The sequence below is a fragment of the Xenopus laevis genome, chromosome 2L (genome assembly GCF_017654675.1).
Source record: "Xenopus laevis strain J_2021 chromosome 2L, Xenopus_laevis_v10.1, whole genome shotgun sequence".
Taxonomy (NCBI): Eukaryota; Metazoa; Chordata; class Amphibia; order Anura; family Pipidae; genus Xenopus; species Xenopus laevis.
In genome coordinates, this window is record NC_054373.1 from 114,964,741 (window position 1) to 114,986,851 (window position 22,111).

Sequence of the window (22,111 nt, forward strand, 5' to 3'; positions counted from 1 at the left end):
GAGCAAAGTGGGGTGATCGTCCCGGTACCCCCATCAGAGACCTTCTCCGGTTTCTACTCCAACCTCTTCCTTGTTCCCAAGAAGGACGGATCATTCAGGCCAGTTCTGGACCTGAAATTCCTCAACAAGTACATCCGCTCAGTTCGCTTCAAAATGGAAACCCTGCGATCAGTCATTCGGGGCATGGAGTCGAGGGAATTTCTGATGTCTCTAGACATCAAGGATGCTTACCTTCACGTCCCCATTTGGCCTCCTCATCATCGGTTCCTGAGATTCGCCTTCAAGAATCGTCACTTCCAGTTTGTGGCTCTCCCCTTCGGTCTCACATCAGCCCCCAGGGTGTTCACCAAACTCATGGCGGTGACGGCTGCGGCATTGCGGCTTCAGGGGATTTCGGTGACCCCTTATCTGGACGATCTGCTCCTCAAGGCCAGCACAGCAGAGAGGAGCGAAGAGGATCTCCGTCGAGCGATTGTCCTTCTACAAAAATTCGGTTGGACGATCAACTGGAAGAAATCCAACCTTGTTCCCAGTCATCAGATGACCTTCCTGGGTCTCGAGTTCAATACTCTGACACAACGGGTCTTTCTCCCACTCGACAAACAGGAGAAGATACGTTTTCTTTCCAAACTTCTTCTGCACTCTGTCTCCTACTGTTCATCTGGCCATGAAAGTCCTGGGATCCATGGTGTCCACCATAGAGGCGGTACCCTTTGCTCAACTTCACCTACGCCCCCTTCAAGCCAACATTCTAGCTGCCTGGAAGGGCGGATCTCTCCTTCAGCAGATGACTCTCCTACCCTCCACCAAGCTGTCTCTTCAGTGGTGGCTCAAGCCGAGCAATCTTTCCAGGGGTCAATCCTGGGCCACACCGGATTGGACGGTTCTCACGACCGACGCCAGTCTCCTGGGGTGGGGAGCAACATTCAACTCCCTGTCCGCACAAGGCCTGTGGTCTCCCGCGGAGTCCAAACTCTCTATCAACATCCTAGAACTCCGCGCCGTAAAGTTGGCGCTCCTTCACTGGTCCTCTCTTCTCCAGGCCAAAGCGATAAGAGTCCAAAGCGACAACTCCACCACAGTCGCATACATAAACCGTCAGGGAGGAACCCGCAGCAGAGCAGCGCTAGCGGAAGTTCAGCAAATTCTAAGTTGGGCAGAATCCAATGCGGCAAGGCTGTCCGCCATTCACATCCCGGGAGTCGACAACACCAGGGCAGACTTCCTCAGCCGCAATCTCCTGGACCCAGGGGAATGGGAGCTTCACCCGGAAACCTTTGCGGATCTCGTTCGTCGTTGGGGGCATCCGCAAATCGACCTGATGGCCTCCAGGAACAACCGCAAAGTCAACACTTTCTTCGCCCGCTCCCGGGATCCTCTCGCTGCAGGAGTCGACGCCATGACACAACGTTGGCTGTTCGACCTGGCCTACATCTTCCCGCCTCTTCCCATGTTACCGCGGGTGCTAAAGAAGATCAAGCGGTCCCCTGTCACAGTCATTGTCATAGCTCCATTCTGGCCCAGAAGAACGTGGTTCTCGGATCTCCGGGACATGTCCATAGCACCGCCCGTTCGCTTAGCCCTCAGGCACGATCTGCTCCGCCAGGGTCCCATCTCCCACCACAACCCGGGCCTCTTCGTTTTGACGGGTTGGCTATTGAGGCGGCCATCTGGCAACGACAGGGAATAGCGGAGGATGTCATTGCTACTATGCTGCAATCACGCAAGCCCACTTCGTCTAAAGCTTATCACAGAGTTTGGCGCAACTATTGGAATTGGTGCAACGACACCGCCATTCCCATCTCCAGCCCCTTTTCCTTCACGGCCTGTAACATCCCTAGCGTGCTGTCTTTTCTCCAACGGGGTCTGCAGTTGGGCCTGAAGCTCAGTTCCTTGAAAGTTCAAGTTTCTGCTCTATCTGTCTTGTTCCAACACCGTTTGGCTCTGGATGATTCCGTCCGCACTTTTCTGCAGGGTGTAGCACACATCAGTCCTCCATTCCGTCCACCAGTCCCCGGCTGGGACCTGAATACTGTTTTGGATGCTCTCTTGGATCCCCCCTTCGAACCTCTCGGGACTGTCTCTGAACAATGGCTTACCTGGAAAGTTGTCTTCCTCGTGGCAATATCATCAACTCGGAGAGTGTCTGAACTCGGTGCCTTATCCTGCGATCCTGCCTTCCTCTTCCACAAAGACAAAGCGGTGCTCCGCACCTTACCGTCCTTTCTGCCTAAGGTGGTTTCATCCTTCCACATAAATCAGGAGATCGTTCTACCCTCACTCTGCCCGGATCCCAAGAACGACAAGGAACGCAGACTTCATGGTCTGGACGTTGTCCGGGCTCTTCGCTGGTATATTCGGAGATCCAAGGATTTTCGACTGTCTCAGAATCTTTTCGTACTGCCCTCTGGGGCCCGCCGCGGTCTGGCAGCATCCAAGACCTCCATTGCTCGATGGTTACGGGAGACCATTCGTCAGGCTTACCTAGCCAAAGGTAAATCTCCGCCGGAGGGCGTCCGAGCCCATTCCACGAGGTCGGTGGGAGCCTCCTGGGCTTGGCGCAACTCGGCTTCTTTGGACCAGATCTGCAGAGCGGCTACCTGGTCCTCCGTTCACACCTTCACAAAATTTTACAAAATTGACACGTTTTCCTCTGCGGAAGCCGCTTTTGGCCGCAAGGTGTTGCACTCTGTGGTGCAATAATGTGTCTTTTCTCTCGCTCCCACCCTGCTGTTCTGGGACTGCTTTGTTATGTCCCCATAGTCCCTGTGTCCCCCTTGAGACAACAGAGAAAACAGGATTTTTGATACTCACCGTTAAATCTGTTTCTCTGTGGTCGATAGGGGGACACAGGGCTTCCCGCCCTATGCGAGTTTGACCATGTTGGTCTGTGTGGAATTTCTTCCTGAGTTATCTGTTCTGCCGTTAATATATTTTTATGAGCATTACTTATGTTCTTTGGTTAGCAGGTCTTTGGTACCAACTGAATACATTGGCTCTAGCCTGGGGTTAAGCCACAGTGCTGGCACGCCCCTTTTTTCATTTGAATAAGTGTCCTGCCTCCTGGAGGGTGGAGCTTAACCCCATAGTCCCTGTGTCCCCCTATCGACCACAGAGAAACAGATTTAACGGTGAGTATCAAAAATCCTGTTTTTCCTTAAATTCCATTTGCAAATGTGGGCATACCATTCAGATATACAGGTCCCAGAGAAATTGAGGTACAGTAAAGCAATGGAAAGCAGCAGAAATAGAGAACACTAAGTACTGCTTCTTATTGGTTTTATTTGGCACACAGACAATGGCACGTTTTAAACCTGAGCTGAAAGAGCAGATTGACAGCTGTGTTTATTATGCAGTGGAACTATACATTTTTGTTTTTTTTTTTGAAAAAATGTTCTCTCACAAAATAACTTCCTTTTTAAAAGTTTATTTTCCTCCAGGTTTCTTATGTTGTAAATGTTTTATATTTATTTGGACTCTGTTTTCTTTTGCTTCCTTTCTTCAGCAAATATCCAGCACACATTACTGTTCCTTGTTTTTTTCACTATTTTATGGTTTCTTTAGGAACCCTTCAAATTTGAAGTTTTATTGCTAGCCTCACATGTTTCACCTTCTAGACTTAACCTTAGAACACTGACGCTGTGTGCAGTACTTTAGTGTTATTTCAACATCAGTCGATAGCAATTAGTTGGTGACTGACCCTACTTATGTGATGAGTCAGGATACGTTGTGGATGCCATGTTGTATAATCGTTTCTGAAAGTTTACCATTCGCCGTTGTCATAACAATAATTAAAACTATTCAAATAATATAAGCTTTCTTGCTTGAATCATACTTAAGTGAGTGTATTGCATATTGGCATCAAAGAGGAAGAAAAAGGGTTAATCAGACCTCAGAGCATCAAGTCATATGCTCGGAATTATTATTGAAGCAGATTCTTAAAAAAATAGTAAATAAACAAAATAAAGAAACCTGTTATGCTCTTTGCAGAACAATTAAAGGGATAATGTCATGGGAAAACTGTTTTTTTTTCTTCAAAATGCCTCAGTTAAAGGAAAACTTTCAAAATGAATATTGCATAAAACAGCTCATATGTAAAACCCTGCTTCATGTAAATAAACCATTTTCAAAATAATATACTTTTCTAGTAGTATGTGCCATTGGGTAATCCTAAATAGAAAATTGCCATTTTTTAAAATAAGGACCACAACCAGGGATCGTACGATTCACTGTGCACACAAACAGACTATACTTCTTAGGTCACATGAGCCAATTAACAGACAGAGTTCTGTCTTTTGCTTCAACACTTCTTCCTGTTACAGTTAGAGTTGTAGTATTTCTGGTCAGGTGATCTCTGAGGCAGCACACAGACCATCAGACTTATGCACTGAAATCCGTTTTTTTTTCAAAAGAGTGAACAGATTTTTTTATATTTCATTTTGAAATCTGACATGGGGATAGACATATTGTCTGTTTCACAGGTGCCCCCAGTTATGTGACTTGTGCTCTGATAAACTTCAGTCACTCTTTACTGCTGCACTGCAAGTTGGAGTGATATCACCCCTCCCTGCCCCCCACCCAGCATCCCATCAGCAGGACAATGGGAAGGTAACCAGATAAGCACTCCCTGATAGATATAACAGCACTCAGTTCCATAGTGTAGCATTGGCTCTTTCTGAAAGCACATGACCAGGTAAAATGATCTGAGATGGCTGCCTACACACCAATATTACAACAAAAAAATATATACTTATTGGTTCAGGAATGAAATTTTATATGGTAGAGTGAATTATTTGCAGTGTAATTTAGGAACAATAACGACACCATAAAAAGCACAGATGATTCCCTTTAAATTCTCATTACCTGTCTGAAGTTTGGCCATATATACATGTGGCAGGTATGAAAGGTATGCTGTAATCTCAATTCTGCATCCACAGTAGTGCTTTGCAGTTGTGCTAACCATTTTAAATAAGCCCTCTGGTCTCATTTTCACTCAAAGCCTGCACATTACTTTAGTATCCACCATATTTCATTTTTTAAATTGAGTTTTTGAGTGCTTTGAATTAATAAAAAATATATCAGCCAAAAGTATATTGTACTTTTTATTTGCTGTAGAAAATTGCAAGCAGAGAGACAAAGATAGACACTGCATCAAATCTAAATGTTAATGTAAATATATTGGAAACTAGGCATGCAAAAATAGTTTTTAAAATAGTTTAAATTAGCAAAACTTTGCACTTAACAATTTTCTAATACTGTATATAAAGTAATTCTTCCATCATAATCTATCATTCAAATTCCTAAATAAGTGACAAGGCCTTTTTTCCTTGAAAGCAACAAAGAAGGGAACGTGAGGCCCGTCGGCAGCAGGAACGAGAACAAAGAAGACGAGAGCAAGAGGAAAAGAAGAGAATGGAGGAGATGGAAAGAAGACGTAAGGAAGAAGAAGAAAGGAGAAGAGCAGAGGAAGAGAAAAGAAGAGTCGAAAGAGAGCAGGTTTGTAATGCACTTTTAAAGTGTGTGATTCATTTGCAAATGGCTTCATCCAAAAATGTAACTTAGTAACCTATCTGCTATAAAAACTCTGTAATATACCCTACACCCAGGCCTTATAGAGATAATCTGGTGCTTCTTGGCTTTCTACTTAGAAAATCGGCAATGGATCATTCTTTATTAGCAAGATATTACTGTGTGTATCTTGTTATAGTTGAACTGGTGTTAGGATTCTGCCAGTTGCATTCAGTTAAATCTGCTGTAGTTTTGTTACTTTGTGCTTTAGGGTCACCCTACAATGTAGCGCAATATAAAGACATTATAGGTATCTTTATAATAGCAATTAGTGATGAGCTTAGGTAGCCATACACAGGCAGATTTAAATTGCTGTTTCAGCCCCTCAGTCCACAGCTTATCTGTCTGTGTATGGGGCCAAACGACCCATATCTGGCTGAAAATCCAGCAGATGTCAATCAGGCACAGGCCCGGATTTGTGGAAATGCCACCAAGGCCCGGGCCTAGGGTGGCAGGATTTAAGGGGGCGGCATGAAGCCCAACCACACCCACATTGGTTTGGAAGCTCTGGGGCTGATCATAAGATACAATAGTTTTTTACATTTCCCATGTGCCAATCCCCAGTGCTCCCGACCTGATGATGAAATTTGTGCATGTGCACAAATGAAGGGGTGAGGAATGGCAGTGGGCCTAGTGGTGCCCGGTATGTAAATTCAGCCCTGATAAGGCAGGTATAAAAATCCTGTCGGGGCAAATGGACAACCTGTATCCCCATTGCGTTCTATTGTTTGGGCCAAGGGCAAAAGAATCAGATCAGCCCGATATTGGCCACCTCAAGGTGGGCATATAAGGAAAAGATCCACTCATTTGGTGACCTTGACAAATGAGCAGATATTTCAATGCTTTGGCGTTCTGATGGCAAGATCATTTTACTGTATCATCCTCAAACAAATGCTGCTTATACCATTGTTCTTTGTTTGTCACGAGTATTATTATCCCGCCCTTTTATTGGCCTACGCTGTTCCTTATGTGGATTCAGTACACTGTAAATGCTGTAAAACTCAAATGGGTCCAAAAATGCCCATGGATAAACACCCGAAGTGTCAGCTGTTTGCTCTCTTACTGAGTCAGTTGGAAACAGAACAAGGAGCCAAAGTATTAACTAGTTTTCAGCATTAAAGTGGGAATCTTCCTAGCTTAAATGGTACTGCTGTCATTATGTCTGGAAAACAGTAGATGAATCGTATATGTCCTGAAAATAGAACAGTTGGGGAACATTTTACAAACATAAATAGAAAGTAAAAATGCAGTTTAGGCATGAACAGAGTTTTGAAAACATGCTCAAAACATAAGCAGCGCATCACATGCCAGACACCCCCCTAATTCAAGATCTGAGAAAAATTATAACCTTAATATACAATTTAAAATGACCAAATATTTAATAATTCATGTAAAAATTCATAAGCAACTTCACTACACTTGCTCATGTTTTCTTATGTAAATGCCTTCAAAACAGTGGTTATTCTTTAGATGAAGATTTTCCTTAAATTAAAAACTTAAATCTAAACCTGTTTCTGTGTAGTTCAAAGGCAGCATTGTAAAAAATATACATACATAGGGATTTGGGGATTTTCTGAACTGAAGGTCTGTGGTTACCCAATAGTATTAAATTTGTTGCAGCAGGATCTTTCTTTAGCACATTTACAGGCAATGTGTGCTGTGCTCAAATTATATAATGGCAACAGGTTTTGGAGGAAGAAAAATAACTGTAGGAAATTTTGTGTGACAGGAGTATATCCGAAGACAGCTGGAGGAGGAGCAGCGGCACTTAGAAATCCTTCAGCAGCAGCTGCTTCAGGAGCAGGCCATGTTACTGGTAAAGCTCTTTGACAGTCATTGGTGCTGTAACTAACAAGTCAAAACGAAAAACCAGCCTTGTTCAGTGCAGCTGCACAAGCTGTGTAAACAATGGTAGACCATTTATGAGGTGCATTGTCACATAATGTAGATTGACAAGCACAGACACTCAGATTTTCTGGGTGCATTCGCTTAACATGAACTCTCCCTGTGTTGTCTAATCTGAATTTTAACCCAATTGTAGATTGTGTATGTGTGTGTATGTGTGTATATTTATAATATAAGCATTCAGTGGATTAGTGACATTTGAATTGAGATATGCAATAACCAATGCATGCTTTATTGCGAATACCGGGTCCAAACTGTATTTAAGCACCGTTCCCATTACAACATTGTATAATGTGATTACGTTATATTTATATGCATCATTGGATTATGCACAACCTGATTAATACATAGCTTTTAGGAATCAAACCGTATAGCTGTTTTTTCCTACTTCAAAAGCAACATATGCAGCACATGGATTATCCTTGTGTGGTATGCTAAGTGAAGTATTTTTTGCATTACGGTAATTCCCATAGGTTTAAGGTTACAAAGACACTCGCCTCCCCCTCTGTTGTTGCCTGGATAGGCAGATGACATCTGTTGCAAAGCAAAAAAATACATTTTGATCATTCTACACTGAATGATTATTGGCCAGCTGTTTTTTTGGGCTGTCTGAGACCACATTCAAGTACATTTAAACGTGGTCATCTTTTTTACTAGCTGGTTACTAAATAAAACAGACCAAGTAAAGCTGATTCCCTTCACCAAGGCATTTAGTGCTCTATATTTTTATGACATTATATAAAAAAGGGTACTAACTGCAATAAACTGCAAAATTTATCAATTTAGCTGAGAAGGGACCTTAAAACAGTTTGCTAACCATTTGTCGTACTGATAAGTTTGTATCATGGTATCTAGTACAAGTCAAAGATGTCTATCCTGAAGCCCCCAACTGTTGTTGAATCAAAACTCTTCCAACATCCATTGACAAACTCTGGCTGTCATCAACTAGAATGCTGAGGCCAGATGTTCTGGCTAAGAATTAATAATCTTGTACTCCCTTTTATAACATGGGATTAGCATGCTCTCTAGTGGAACTTGCACAGCACTTTATGAACATTATAAATGTGTTATTCATTGATGGAAGATTTCAGCTTTGGTGAATAGCTGTTGTACTGACTTGATAAAATGTGAAAGAAGAACCCTGTGTGAATAGAGGCATTTAATAAGTATATGTGATCCCATGCAGGAGAAGAACCTGTTACTGTATAAAAAAAACTGTAGAGTGCAGAATTTCTAAACAGACATTACAAATCATAATCTACTAAAGCTTCACTAAAAAAACAAGTTATGCACTGTTTATCTTGCCCGTAGAATAGTTTAGCAATTAAAACCTCTGCAACAGTGGTCTTCAACTAGTGGCTCCCCAGTTATTGCTGAGCTAAACCTCTTAGTATGTCAAAGAAAGGCAACGGAGGTGGGGTGGGTTTGAGATTATACATTATGATACTGAGGGTACTCAGGTTAGCTTTTAAACTGCTTTCTATATGGTTTATTCTTTTAAAAACGTTTTATGAACTTTCCTGTAATTCTTAGGAGTATAGATGGCGTGAGATGGAAGAACACCGCCAAGCAGAAAGACTTCAGCGTCAGCTGCAGCAAGAACAGGCCTATCTTATGTCACTACAGCATGATCATAGACCGCAGCAGCAGCCACCACTGCAACAGCAGCCTCAGCCCCAGCAGCCTCCACTGCCCCAGCAAGAAAGAAGCAAGCAAAGTTATCATACCCAAGAACCCAAGCCTCATCATGAGCAAGCAGAACGAATACGAGAGGTAAAGGTTTATTGCAGTGTTTATTCTTTCTTATCGTTCAGGCCTTGCACTGCTGCTGTTTCTGTTATATGTTCTAATGTTAAGATTGTATGTTAATGGATGACATTATAGATCTTGGCAGAATTCTACTAAAGCTGGCCATAGATGCAAAGATCCGATCGTACGAATCATCGTACGATCGGACTTTCCCATCTCCCAACCCGCCACTAACCATTCAGATCAAAGTCTTACCAGTCCGATTAGTTTTAGAACAGATCAGCAATGTTCTGCCCCTGACAGCAATCGTACGATATCTATGTCCAACCAAAGCTAGTGACAGTCTCCCACTGAAAATCGTACGATCGGCAATACACGCAGAGATATTATCGGCAGCCGACAGAAATTTTCTAACCTGTCCGATCGACCAAACGAACGATCTCCGCCGGACGAAAAATGTCGGGACTCTCCACACACGGTTCGAAAATCATACAAATCCTCGATTCGCACGATCAGATCTTTGCGTCTATGGCCAGCTTAAAGGGGACCCGTCACCCAAAAAAATTATTCAAAATCCTATTTTATCACATTAGGTAAGCAAAATGAACTTTAATAACACTATATAAATTATTTGAATCTTGCTTCCTTCAGTCTGGGATTTCAAAATTATAGCAAGCAGGCAGCAGCCATTTTGTGGACACTGTTGTTAAGACAAGCTTTGTATCATCTCAGAATCTTGTTTGTGCACCAGAATGGGGGACCTGGTGTCCATCCCCATGCACTGGCTACACAATTAAATGGTAAAGAGAACGGGGGAATGTGGGGAGAGTAGTGACATCTAGGAAGTGCTGAATGGAAAGTGAAAGTAATTGTCTGCCCCGCCTCTATGCCACTGGCATAGAGGAGTGGCAGACAATATTTGATTGACAGCTGAGATTTTTAAATGAGCTTACAACAGCTATGAATGCTTTAATAAAAAAATAAATTGGATTTCATATTTAACTTGAAAAGGACTTTTATTATACAGATTTTTGTGTCTGGGTGACAGGTCCACTTTAAGGGATAATGTTTGTAAAATATATATCTGCTATGGCACAAAGCATGGTGGCACATCTTCCAATATTCATCTTAGTCAAGTTTTCCATATCCTGAAACATTTGACACCACTAAATGATGGATTAACATAATTAATTCCTGCTGTATAGGTAGTACTGTAGACAGAATGGACACTGAAACTGACTAGTGTTTCCAGCATTGCATGCACTCTACTAAGTTAAATCGTAAATGAGAGATCTTATATAGCATAACCGAGTGCATTTATAAAATGTATATTTAGAGTTGTGTATAAATTGATGCACTTAAAAAATGTTGTAGAATTAGTGTATATAGTTGGTGTACATAGCATATTTCTAAAGCTTTGTTGTAGTCCTAAAACATGAATTAATGGCACCCTTTGATATTTGGAAGTTTTTAGCTATAATCCATTACAAACTGCTAATAGGTATATCTCATTGAAGTCAATGTGACAAATTAAGAGGCAAAGAAGTATCAAAGTCCTTTTCAAAAAGCAACTGCAACTATTTTTTTTTCTTGACTTTTTGTTACTACAGAAATGTATACTGGCCCCTCCACATGCATAAAATTGTTACAGGACTTTATAAAACACACAATTGAGGGCTACTGCCATGGAAGTCTGTTTCCTGCCTGTTTATAAATGTAGAATAATATAACTTGTCTGCCTCACAATGTTCATTTTCTGCCCACAAGGACCAAACATGGAGTATCTTACAGGTCCCTGTTTGTCCTGTTTAACTTAAGAAAAACAATAGGATTCAGTGATTAAATCGGTAGGCAAAAAGTATGTTCAGCACAAGCTCTATTCATGGAGCTCATGTTAAATAAGGGGGGTGGGTATATTGCTTATTTAAATGCTACATATTTTTGTACAGATTTATAGTATCATATTTAGTAGTTAACACTATACATGTTATTTGATGTGTTTGGGTGAATTTTGCATTTTTGGTTTGTGCGTGGTACAGGCAGAAGAGCGCCTTAGGAAAGCAAACCAAGGCTCCCCTGAAGCCCAGGCTAATCAACCAGGAAGAGTGTTGGAGCCATCAGTGCCTTCAAGATCTGAATCATTTTTAAATGGAAATTCTGAGCCTGCTCAGCCTGCCATGCACAGACCAGTGGAACCACAGGTATCTTAGATAGTAGCATTGAAACATATTTCAAAGCATATGCAGTACTTGTTTTGCTAAAAGGTCAGGTTCTCCCAGTATTTTACTGTTTAGTTTCACTTATATCTTGTTACTATTCATTGCAATCAGTGGCACTATTGGTGAATATTTGAAATCCAAAGAATGTATAAGCAAATTGTTACCAACTTATTTTTAATTTTCATAAGGCTGACAAATAGGAGTGAGTATTTTATAGAAGTACAGATTTAGAATATTTACGGAAAATATACTCCTAAATTAAAGGTCAATTATGGCTTATTAGGCCATTTTTAATACCAATGCATTACTTACAAACTTTCATAGGAGCAATAGATATTGTAGTTTTAGTTTGCCACATAATGTATATACATTTTTATAAACAATTAAAGATAGTTTCAGGCATTATAAAGGATTATTTGCAGCTAGTCAAAATCTTTGAGGGGACTGGGGCTCATTTAAATCCTTTTAGTTCCTGCATGCAACCATATGCTATATAACACATTAACAGCAGTTCAGTCCGTTGCCAAACCATGTTTCATTCCAAAAGTTGTCCATTCTTTGCCATCTTTTCAGTTTTTTTTTTTATCGTCCGTAACTGAGCTTCAGTTTAAATGTTTAATGTCTTGTTTTCTTGTAAGGTACAGTGGTCTCATCTGGCATCCCTCAAGAACAATGTATCCCCTGTCTCGCGATCCCATTCCTTCAGTGACCCTTCTCCCAAATTTGCACCTCAACTTCTGCGATCTCAGGATTCACACCAAACTTCACGCAGTGAAGTGCAAAGTCAGAGTTCTGACCCTAAGTCTGAAACCTCTGAGCCAACCCAAAGAGTTTGGGCTCGATCAGACAGTGATGAGGTACCTCCAAGGGTAAGGATTAGAAAGAAGTACAGTAGTTTTCTATAAAGGGTTAAATTTTAACAAGGCAAAAAGACAACGTCTTGTAATAAAACTGTTTTACTGCCTCATTCAAACAAGCGTGTTGAATTTCTAGGGCATACTTAGTTCAGTGAGTTCATCAGATCCCTTTTGTAGATAGCATTGAAACCACCAATCTTGATTTTAATCGTGCAATGATCTCTGAACGAAGCATTTTCTCAGCTAGGACAGATCACCTTTTTACTGAAAACTTACTACTTTCCCTTCACAAATAGTATGTGTTTTTCAGCATGGTCCTTCACGAGTATGGTGAACCTTTATGGGTGGTTTTTTTATGTTATTTGCTATTTGCTGCTCTGCGTTTTTTTTCCTGTAAGGATAAGGTTATAAAGTTTGCAAGCTTTTGAAGAGTACAAGACAGTATTTAACAAGGAATCCACAGTCTACACCCTGCCCCACCATTTAGGCCATGAATCTTCATCAGTTTAACAACACAGAATGGAGATGCCTACACTGCATAATGCTTTTCACTTGAAGGAGCTCTATACTCTAAAATGTTTGTACTGACATTTGCCTAGTGCAGGTGAAACGTTGTGCTTTTATTATATAGTAACTTTATGTACAGACAAATATAGTGGATGTTCAAACTGCAGTGACTACACTATGCCCACTTTTTGTTTCATGATTATAATACAAGCAGTGCCAACACGATTTTGGTGTGGGAGAGTAGTAATAGGAAAGGTTTGTGGTTAGAGCTACTAGACAACAGAGCAAACAATCAATCTGTTGTCTACTTTCTAGGGTCAAAAATAGAGCATTTTGATTGAGGATGGTGATAGGCAGAACATGAAAGCTAATAGCAGTTGCAAAGTTCCTTACTTATTTTTGATAAGTTACTATTGGTAGATTTTAGTACAAAATAGTTTACAAAACATTCAGTTTTGTTCATATTCAAAATTTGAAAACCATCCTCAAAACAGATTCATATTCGGTGTGAATGTGGGCGTGTCCTTTTGAAACTGGGGCTAAGGTTCCACTACATATATTAATATTCAGTACAATCTGATTATCTTTTGATGGCTTATAGACCATTGTCTGAAGTAAAGCATATGTTACCACTGTGTTATACGTTACCATTTCATATCATAATGTGCTTATAACCACTGAGCAAATTGTTCTTTTACGGTCTATTGGATGTCCTTGGTCAAACTTAAACATATTGCAGTTTTGCCATAGTGTCTTACCTCATCGCTGATGTGATAACATTGCTGTTCTTCCTTGCTGATGTTTGTCAGATTTCTTAAATCTCCAGCTTTACTTTGACATGCCATCTAACTTCGGTCTGTTTCATGATAAGGGCCACTGTGATGAATACGGCCAGTGGAAATGACATTGCACTAATTGTGAAGTTTGGCTTATATGGTAATTAAGTAACAAATACAGCACAAGCACAGCAGCCCTGCAAATGGCATAGAGTTATAATATTCTTCACACTAAACATCTGGAAATCAATCAAAGCAGTTCCTCAGTATATAATTCCTTAGCCAGATTTGAGTTGTAATAAATGGTTTCCATTCTGAGACCTTTTGTCTTCTCTGTCCCAACAAAAGGTGCCTGTGAGGACAACATCAAGATCCCCAGTATTGTCGCGGAGAGATTCACCACTGCAGGGCAGTGGGCAGCAAAATACCCAAACTGGTCAGAGAAATTCCACAAGGTTTGTGAGAACATTTCATAATCTGATAGCAGTTTCTCCGTAGTTTAGAGTGGAGATGTACAAGCATCCAAAATGGTAGAAGGAATTGCTGCAGTTACCTCTGTGTGTTAAAAAAGGAAACATTTAAAGGACATGTAAACCCCCACACTTTTTGAAATCTTTAAATACCTGCCACTCTGGTTGTTCAAAGGTTAATAGTAAGGCTGCAGCATCCCCTTAATCACATAGAATTCCTTCTGCTCCTCTAACCCACTCAGCCCCCTCCCTCAGGAATTTCCTTTGGCTGTTGGCTACTGAGCATGCTCAGTTGTTCTAAATTCAGATTAATAAACACACCCTCCAGTCTAGTAGCCAAGAGATGGTATTGTTTGTTCCCATAGAAACTCTGCTTTAGCTGTCTGATCCTATTTTCAACTCCTAACCTCCTCTCCTGAGCTCAGAGTAACCAATACAGTGCTCAATCAAAGAAGGACTTCATCATAGTCAATTCAGCCTGTGTAAACCTGAATTCTTCAGTTGCATGAACTTTACATAACATATGTGCTGTTTGCAGATATAAATGTATTTATGTGTCAGAGGGAAAGTGGCCCCTGGGTGAAAGCTGCTATTTGTTTTAAGGAAATGTAATGACACTGGCAAATGGAGGGGATGTATGCAGTACAAATAATGGCAGTTGGGTGGGGGAGATTGCCTCAACTTGGTTGGAAAATGTAGGCTTTACATGTCTTTTAAGTATACCATTTTCTGATTAAATCAGTCTTTTAGTTTTGCTGAATACTTTTAGGGGTCATGTAGGTATTGGTATAGAAATAAAATCTGTTTAAAGTATGTCACAATATTGCATCTGCTTTATACATATCCCAGATATTGTAAATACAATGGCATATACAGTAGTTCTGCTTGGTCTGATCCATTGCTGCTTACACATCTGTTTGCAATTCAATGCATTTTCTTAAATGTTATATTACCTTTTAGTATCAACCCTAGACCAACAAGGTCTATGTTTATTCAGTATAAGGGACATTCTGAACCACAAATGTGCATAAATAACACTTGAGCGACATATGAACCTCAATGAACATGAGCTGTGCTTTTTCTTTCTGCTGTGCATAAAACTGTTGCATATCCCTAAGTCAAAGTTGCTTTTCTTGTGTGTGTGTGTGATTTTGTTCATATCAGGGTGTTTATTAATCATCGTCTAGCTTTGGTAGGAAACATTTCTTTTTAACTAAAGCATTTTCTTTGTTGTCCCTTTAAAAGCAATATTGAGCCTAGACTGCTTTGGGAAAGAGTAGAGAAGCTTGTGCCTAGACCTGGTAGTGGTAGCTCCTCAGGATCAAGTAACTCTGGATCCCAAGCAGGATCCCATCCAGGATCTCAGAGTGGATCTGGCGAACGCTTCCGGATGAGATGTAAGAAACTTTTTTTTTTCCATGGACGTATATATTTACAGCCTTTATATTACGAGCTAAAATGGTAACTTTGCTTCATATTACAAGCTAAAATGGTAACTTTGCTAATGAAATAACGGGCAGTTGCCGTTCAGTTACACCCATTTTTATTCCGTTTAGTGCATTCTAAGACATATTTCATAATTACAAGGGGAAGATTTAGAAAAGGAGTGCATTGGCATTTTTTCTGCTGTGTGCAGTTATCTATAATATTTCTGGGCAGGTGTTGGTTAGAACCAAACAAATGGGGCATATCACAGACTGAAATTGGTTGTTAGATTGCACAGGCTGAACATCTGGTTTAAGATGAGACAACATGACTGTGAGTTGATTAAAATAACAGCTAGTAGCATATCATTTAATATTTAATTTGATATAAAATTTTTGCCTCGTTTCATCTCAAAAATGACGCCCATAGACTTCAATGGGTGAAAAAAATTTGGTGTGAGACGGAAAAAAAATTGACGCGCCGCATCGTGATGGTTTAATGAAACTTGAAATTTGTTTGAAAAGAGCCTTTTTAGATCACTAGCAAAGGTGAGGAACTGAATTCTAATTTCAGCTGACATGTTTATTTATCTAAACATGTTGCTAATGGCTCACTGTTAGGTTTTCATATAGATTGCAATAAAATATTCATAGCCACATGGCTCTAGAGTGTTATTGCTGAAAAATGGATTCCTAATTTGCTGCATGATATACTACATTTGACAAAGGATAGTATTTCTAGAAAGTTTATTCCTCAGTCCAACAGGTACTCTCGCTTAAAAAGAGGAGGACACCAGGCCTTCTAGAATTTATATCTGTAAAGGAAACCCTTTTATTTTCTAGTAAAATAAACCCCACAATTTATTAATAAGTACAAAATGTTGCGAGACATGATCTACACGAACTTTAAATGTAAAATGTAGCAGTACCTGAGTACTGAGTGAATGAACAGAGTCTCACAGCAAGTACACTCAATCATTAAAGAAAAGCTGTAGAGGAAAACTGTAGCAACATGTAAGACACACTATCCCACATAATCCAAAAATTCACAGTATCAGTAACCCATTCTTTTATGTCATATAGCATTTCCCAAATAAAAATCTGATACTAAATATAATTAATATCACATACCCCGTCTCTCATTAAAACTATATATCTCTATCTTATTAGCATCTTCAAAATCTGAGGGCTCACCATCTCAACGACATGAAAACACAGCCAAAAAGTCTGATGAGAAGAAAGATGCAGTTAGACAGGCCAAAGCTCCTGTAAGTGAACTGCTTTTGTGAGAGATCTCTAAAGTAAAGAAACATGCTGTTACTACTGGTGCACTTGTGTGTATTGATTTTCAAATCTATTTTTCATACTGCGGTATTAGAGTAATTTGTTTGTGCATTGCTTCTAACGAGTTATTTCTTTCTCTCGTTTGTCCCTGGTTGGACCTTGGGGTCACATTTTCTGTGAAATTGTACTCTTCAGGGAGAAGTGGTGAGTATTACACATCACCTAGTTTTAGTATAATTTTGGTCAGGTTTTTAATAGTATTCCTCATATCTGTTGTATTTTTTGTGTATCCTTGTGTTCAGTTGTTCAGTATGGTTTCTCAATAGGATCTTACTGCCCTCGCTAAGGAGCTTCGAGCCGTAGAAGATGTTCGACCACTGCACAAAGTTACTGACTATTCCTCATCCAGTGAAGAGTCTGGTACTACAGATGAGGAGGATGATGACATGGAACAGGAAGGTGCAAATGAATCTACTTCGGGCCCAGAGGATGCCAGAGCAATGTATGTAAAGCGGTATTCAACAAATTTATCACAAACTTCAAGAGTTAAAATTCTCTCTTTTAGTATAACGTACACTGTGATATTTCTGAGAATTTACAGTTTGTATTTTACACTGAAATCTTGTTCAAGAAAGTTCACACTTTGTTGAGCTTCAAGGCCTTACCTGGAAACTCTGATATAGCATTGGGTTATTTACCGAGAAGCCCTGTGGCATACTTCTTCCAATCCATTTGCTAGCATAATTAACGTTAAACTCAACAGAAGATGAATACTGTGATAAAGTTAGATCAAGGCTGCATGAATAAAAATGTATATAAGATGGTGTTGCCAACTCCCCATCATATATTCATCTTTGTAGAATACCGGGTACAGTCATCGAAGATCATGGAGTACCTGGCATGTTAATAAAGGGATTTATATAGCAACACTACTTTTACAAATCATTAAGCAACACTACCGTTTAGCTAGCTGTTTTAAAGAATTCCAGTTATTATTGGTGTAAAAACTTACAATTTTAGTTTGTTATTGACTTGGGTGTCAAGTTTTGGCAATTGGCCTTCTTTGGCTGCTTTTCTTGCTCATTGGATACCAACTGGCATGTTACATTTGAGGCATAGGATGCGTTAAGCATATATTTTTGTTGCAAGTCAGCCAGGCAGGAAGAAATTTCATAAAGTACTGAGAGGCTAAAGGTAGACTTTTTGTTTCTGTTATGTCTAGCAGATGTGTTGCATTTTTCTGTGCAGCGATGTACAAATCTTCCATGTGGTGGGTCAATTATCCAACACCAAGTTTACACACGAACAAGGCACCAGAATATATTAAGATGATGTCATTTAAATATGTGTGAACTGTTAAAATCCCCTGCAGGACCTGTATCTGGTGCTCAGGCCTCAAGTTGGGAAATCCTCTTTCAATGTATCAATTGATATCAGGCTTTTCTGGTACTTCTACATCAAGAATAAACACATAGGAGAGGATTTTAAAACTTGATCAGTCATATTATATATTGAAGGCATAACATTACAAAGACATATATATGTTAAGCCATAATCATTTTGCCAGTGGAAAATTTAAGTAGCAAAGTGGGTAGTAAAAGCAGCAACAGAGCCTTTTATGCTATAAATACACTGGAGTAGTTGATGAAGTGCCTTTTATTGTTATTATATTCTCTGTGATTGCCTTATTGAAAAGGCTTTAGTAACTGTCTCCATGCAATCTTTTTCTGATATATAGGTCATCTTTGAATTTAAGCAATGGAGAAACAGAGTCTGTGAAAACTATGATCGTCCATGATGATGTTGAGAGTGAACCAGCCATGACACCATCTAAAGAAGGCACTTTAATTGTCCGTCAGGTACTGGTTTGCATTTAGAAATCTGTCTAACCAACTCATCTATTCATGCTTTTCATTTCTACATCATGTTTGTGTTATGTAGTGGCAGCTAGAATTCATACCTTACGGCAATTCTGTATTTTTGGTTTTTTTTGCATGTGCAGTAGCTAATTAAGCCTACTCATTTACTAACCCCTGCATGCCTGCATAAACTCCCTCTTCACTAACTTTCTTACTGCTCTATGGTTTTCCTGAGCCAGAGGACTGTGCAACCCTAAATTTCGTAACATAGAAAACAAAAGCACAAACACCTGTTCATGTCTAGGAGTTCAGTAAAGGCGCAGGACTGATTAAATTAACTAGTGAGTGCTTTCCTAAAGACACTAACTTTTGGTGCTTGGAATTTATAGTAACAGCCCCTAGCAATAGCATTTCTGTTACCTGGAATACATTTATGACTTCATGCTTTGTGGTCCAGTGGTTATGTTAAGGGTGATTTTCATTTTCCTAAGTTCTTTATTTGTCTCAAGAATTGTTTATAAATGAATACAAATTGTTTTAAATGTAATGTTCCTTATTAAGATGGGGTTGAGGAGATAAAATACAGGAAAAGCACCTTTTATGAGCTGACCCCAAACCCTTCACCTTTTCCTGCAGCATTGAGACATGAAGTTTTAAAATTCTAGGGTTATTTCCCTATAGTTGTAGCAAAACTGTAAATATAAGTTTGGAGTGTTACAAGGAGTTAGTTTGTTCTAAAGCAGCACTTGAACAAGACAAGTGTGCCTGTTTTTTCTACAGAGTACAGTTGACAAAAAGCGTGCCAACCAACTTGAGAGCAATGGCTTTGCCAGTCGTATTCACCTCTTGCCAGATCTCTTACAGCAAAGCCATTCCTCATCCACCACTTCTTCCCCAACCTCAAGTCAACCGACACCCACCATGTCCCCCCAGACACCCCAGGACAAGCTAACTGCTAATGAGGTATGTCTGTTAAATCAGTAACACAACCCCATAGTAGATTCTTAGACAGAAAATGGCCACTGGCTTTAATTGTGTCTACTCTTGAACACTGTCCCATATAACACCTTTCTTTATGAACATCTGAAACCACAAATACTAAATTTCACCAGTATCTTCATATGTTGACTGTCATCTGCATGTTCGTTTACCCATACCAAAATTCACATGTTGCTCTGTGGTATAGCCAATGACTTCCTCTATGTTTACCTACAACTCTCCAAGACACCTTTCGCTTTGATAAATTTGTAACCAAATCGTAAGGGGTTTTATCTTGTATCGCTATGACCATGTTTTCAGTTAAAGCCTTGGATGCTTTGAATAAATCTATATAATTATGTCATACATACTTAACACACAGATTAAAGGAATTGTTCATTGTAAAGATTAAAACTAGTTAAATAGCCTGTGCAAAATAAAAAAAATGTTTTCAATATAGTTAGTTAGCCAAAAATGTAATAAAGGCTGGAGTGACTGTATGTCTAACATAATAGCCAGAACACTACTTCATGCTTTGCAGCTTTCTTGGTTTCCACTGATTAGTTACCAGACAGTTACCAATCAGTGACTCGAGGGAAGGGCACATAGGCCATAACTGTTGCTTTTGAATCTCAGCTGCATGCTGAGCATCAATTGCAAACTCACTGAACAGTTATGTCCCATTTGGCCCCCCTTAGGCGTTTCCTTGGTGTATTGGAGTTTTTGCTAAAAAAAAATAAATACTGGCATCTTGTGGCGGATGTTGGCTCGCAAACGCGCCCTGTGGGAATTGCTATAGTGTGTATTCCATTATTTTCAATAGGGCTTCATTTTGTGCATATTTATGCTCGGCTGTGCGTTTTTAAAAACGTGATGTAAAAATGCCATGTGTGACATTGACATGAACTAATTTCTGCCATAGAAGCCTATACAGCAAGGCTGATTAATAATCAGAATATGAAGACTACATTGGGTCTGTGGGTATCTCTACACAGTCGCTGGCTACTCTACAGGGAAACAAACAAAGCTGCTCAAGTTCTGGGAAGTAAGGGGGGGGCTGCCCCCTGCCATTTGAAAATGATAATTTCCCTGCAGAGCAGTTAGGGACCGTCTGCAATTTCCTATCCGCAGCAGTCAGAGCAAGTAAAACCAAGGGGGAATTTCAATGCATACAGTCAGTTTTCTTATAAAAATGGTACACATTCTTTAATTGAAGTATATTGATAGATTTCTTTTTAATTAAAGAAAGTAAAAATTGTATTTTATTTTTTTTGCCATTACATCCCCTTTAAAAGCTATACATACTATAATTATATTGGCTTCATCTATGGTAGACTATCCAGCTAACAAATGGAGGAGAGCAATTCCAGTACACGGTTTATAACAGTTATAGCAAATAATTTTAGGATAGTATTTTTGACCACCGCAATTAAACAGGGTAAAAAGATCTGATAATTTAATGGAAACAATAGATCCTTTTTTACACATAGTTTATATTGCATTAAGTAGACTGTAAGGTGTGAGGGTGTAGCACATTGTATAGGATTTTATATAAGCCCTAGTGAAAATGGCAGGTTTCAAACATGATTTTACAGGCTGTTTCCACCCTTTATCAGGCACACATAAGCCATAAAACCCAAAGATGCAAGTTGCAGGGTAGTTAGTGCAAGGCAGTAAAGGCAATTTTTTTCTATGCTACTTCTTTGGGGATAGGCAACCTTCAGCACTATTGTACAAATGGTAGCATCCCTGCACCATGCTCTACAATCAAATATTATGAAATTTGAAGTTACTGTATTGTTTGCCTCCTGGAATAATTTACAGAGGTTGATGCTATCCCCTGATCCCCGTTTTTATATAATTACACCACATAAACCTGCATTGTATGTACCTTCTGCTTGCTATATTAATGTCAGCCACCCATGAGGTGTAGAAAGTATGTAAACGGGATATCTGGTTCCTCCAATGTTAAAGTTTAAATGCACATCCCAGCTTCTTCATCACAAGTGCCCAGCTGAGTGCTTTTTATTTGCTTGTATGTTGCTCAGGAGCAGTGCTTTTTGCATCATGCATTAATATACACTTTTCATGAAAATTAATAAAATGGGTTTTATCACAGTAGTGTCATGATAACATTTTGTTTAGATCTCTGCTCAGAATATAAGAACATATGGTGAGCACTGATAATCATCATTTTATAAGCAGTTTATGTTGGTCTCTGTGTAAGAAACATAGGCTGCAGTGACATATCGAGGGCAATCGGTGCGACTCCATGTATGTGTACTTCATCCACACGTTACATGCATTAGATTTGATGGGTGTGTTTTGGAATGGTTCACACACTATTCATGCTGCAGTGAACTGACATTTTTGTTTGTACTTAACTTGCAGACTCAGTCCGCTAGTAATACTCTTCAGAAACACAAATCTTCCTCCTCATTCACACCATTCATAGATCCAAGGTTACTACAGATTTCTCCATCTAGTGGGACAACAGTCACGTCAGTAGGTAAGC

General features: G+C 39.7%; 1 protein-coding gene across 11 annotated transcripts in view; it reads left to right on the plus strand.

Moving 5' to 3' along the window:
• The window catches only part of LOC108708403 (mitogen-activated protein kinase kinase kinase kinase 4), a 100,039-nt gene that overhangs the window by 66,964 nt on the left and 10,964 nt on the right, over positions 1–22,111 (plus strand). For 2 of the 11 annotated variants that reach the window (XM_018247066.2, XM_018247068.2), the window contains exons 13-25: positions 5,335–5,496; positions 7,298–7,384; positions 9,007–9,246; positions 11,262–11,423; positions 12,080–12,310; positions 13,930–14,036; positions 15,297–15,448; positions 16,646–16,743; positions 16,955–16,963; positions 17,086–17,261; positions 18,498–18,618; positions 19,399–19,581; positions 21,988–22,105. In XM_018247066.2, the coding sequence (XP_018102555.1) occupies positions 5,335–5,496; positions 7,298–7,384; positions 9,007–9,246; positions 11,262–11,423; positions 12,080–12,310; positions 13,930–14,036; positions 15,297–15,448; positions 16,646–16,743; positions 16,955–16,963; positions 17,086–17,261; positions 18,498–18,618; positions 19,399–19,581; positions 21,988–22,105 (1,846 nt within the window). The remainder of the gene's footprint in view (positions 1–5,334; positions 5,497–7,297; positions 7,385–9,006; positions 9,247–11,261; positions 11,424–12,079; positions 12,311–13,929; positions 14,037–15,296; positions 15,449–16,645; positions 16,744–16,954; positions 16,964–17,085; positions 17,262–18,497; positions 18,619–19,398; positions 19,582–21,987; positions 22,106–22,111) is intronic. The other 9 variants (XM_018247070.2, XM_018247071.2, XM_041582363.1 and 6 more) reach the window with 6 other exon arrangements.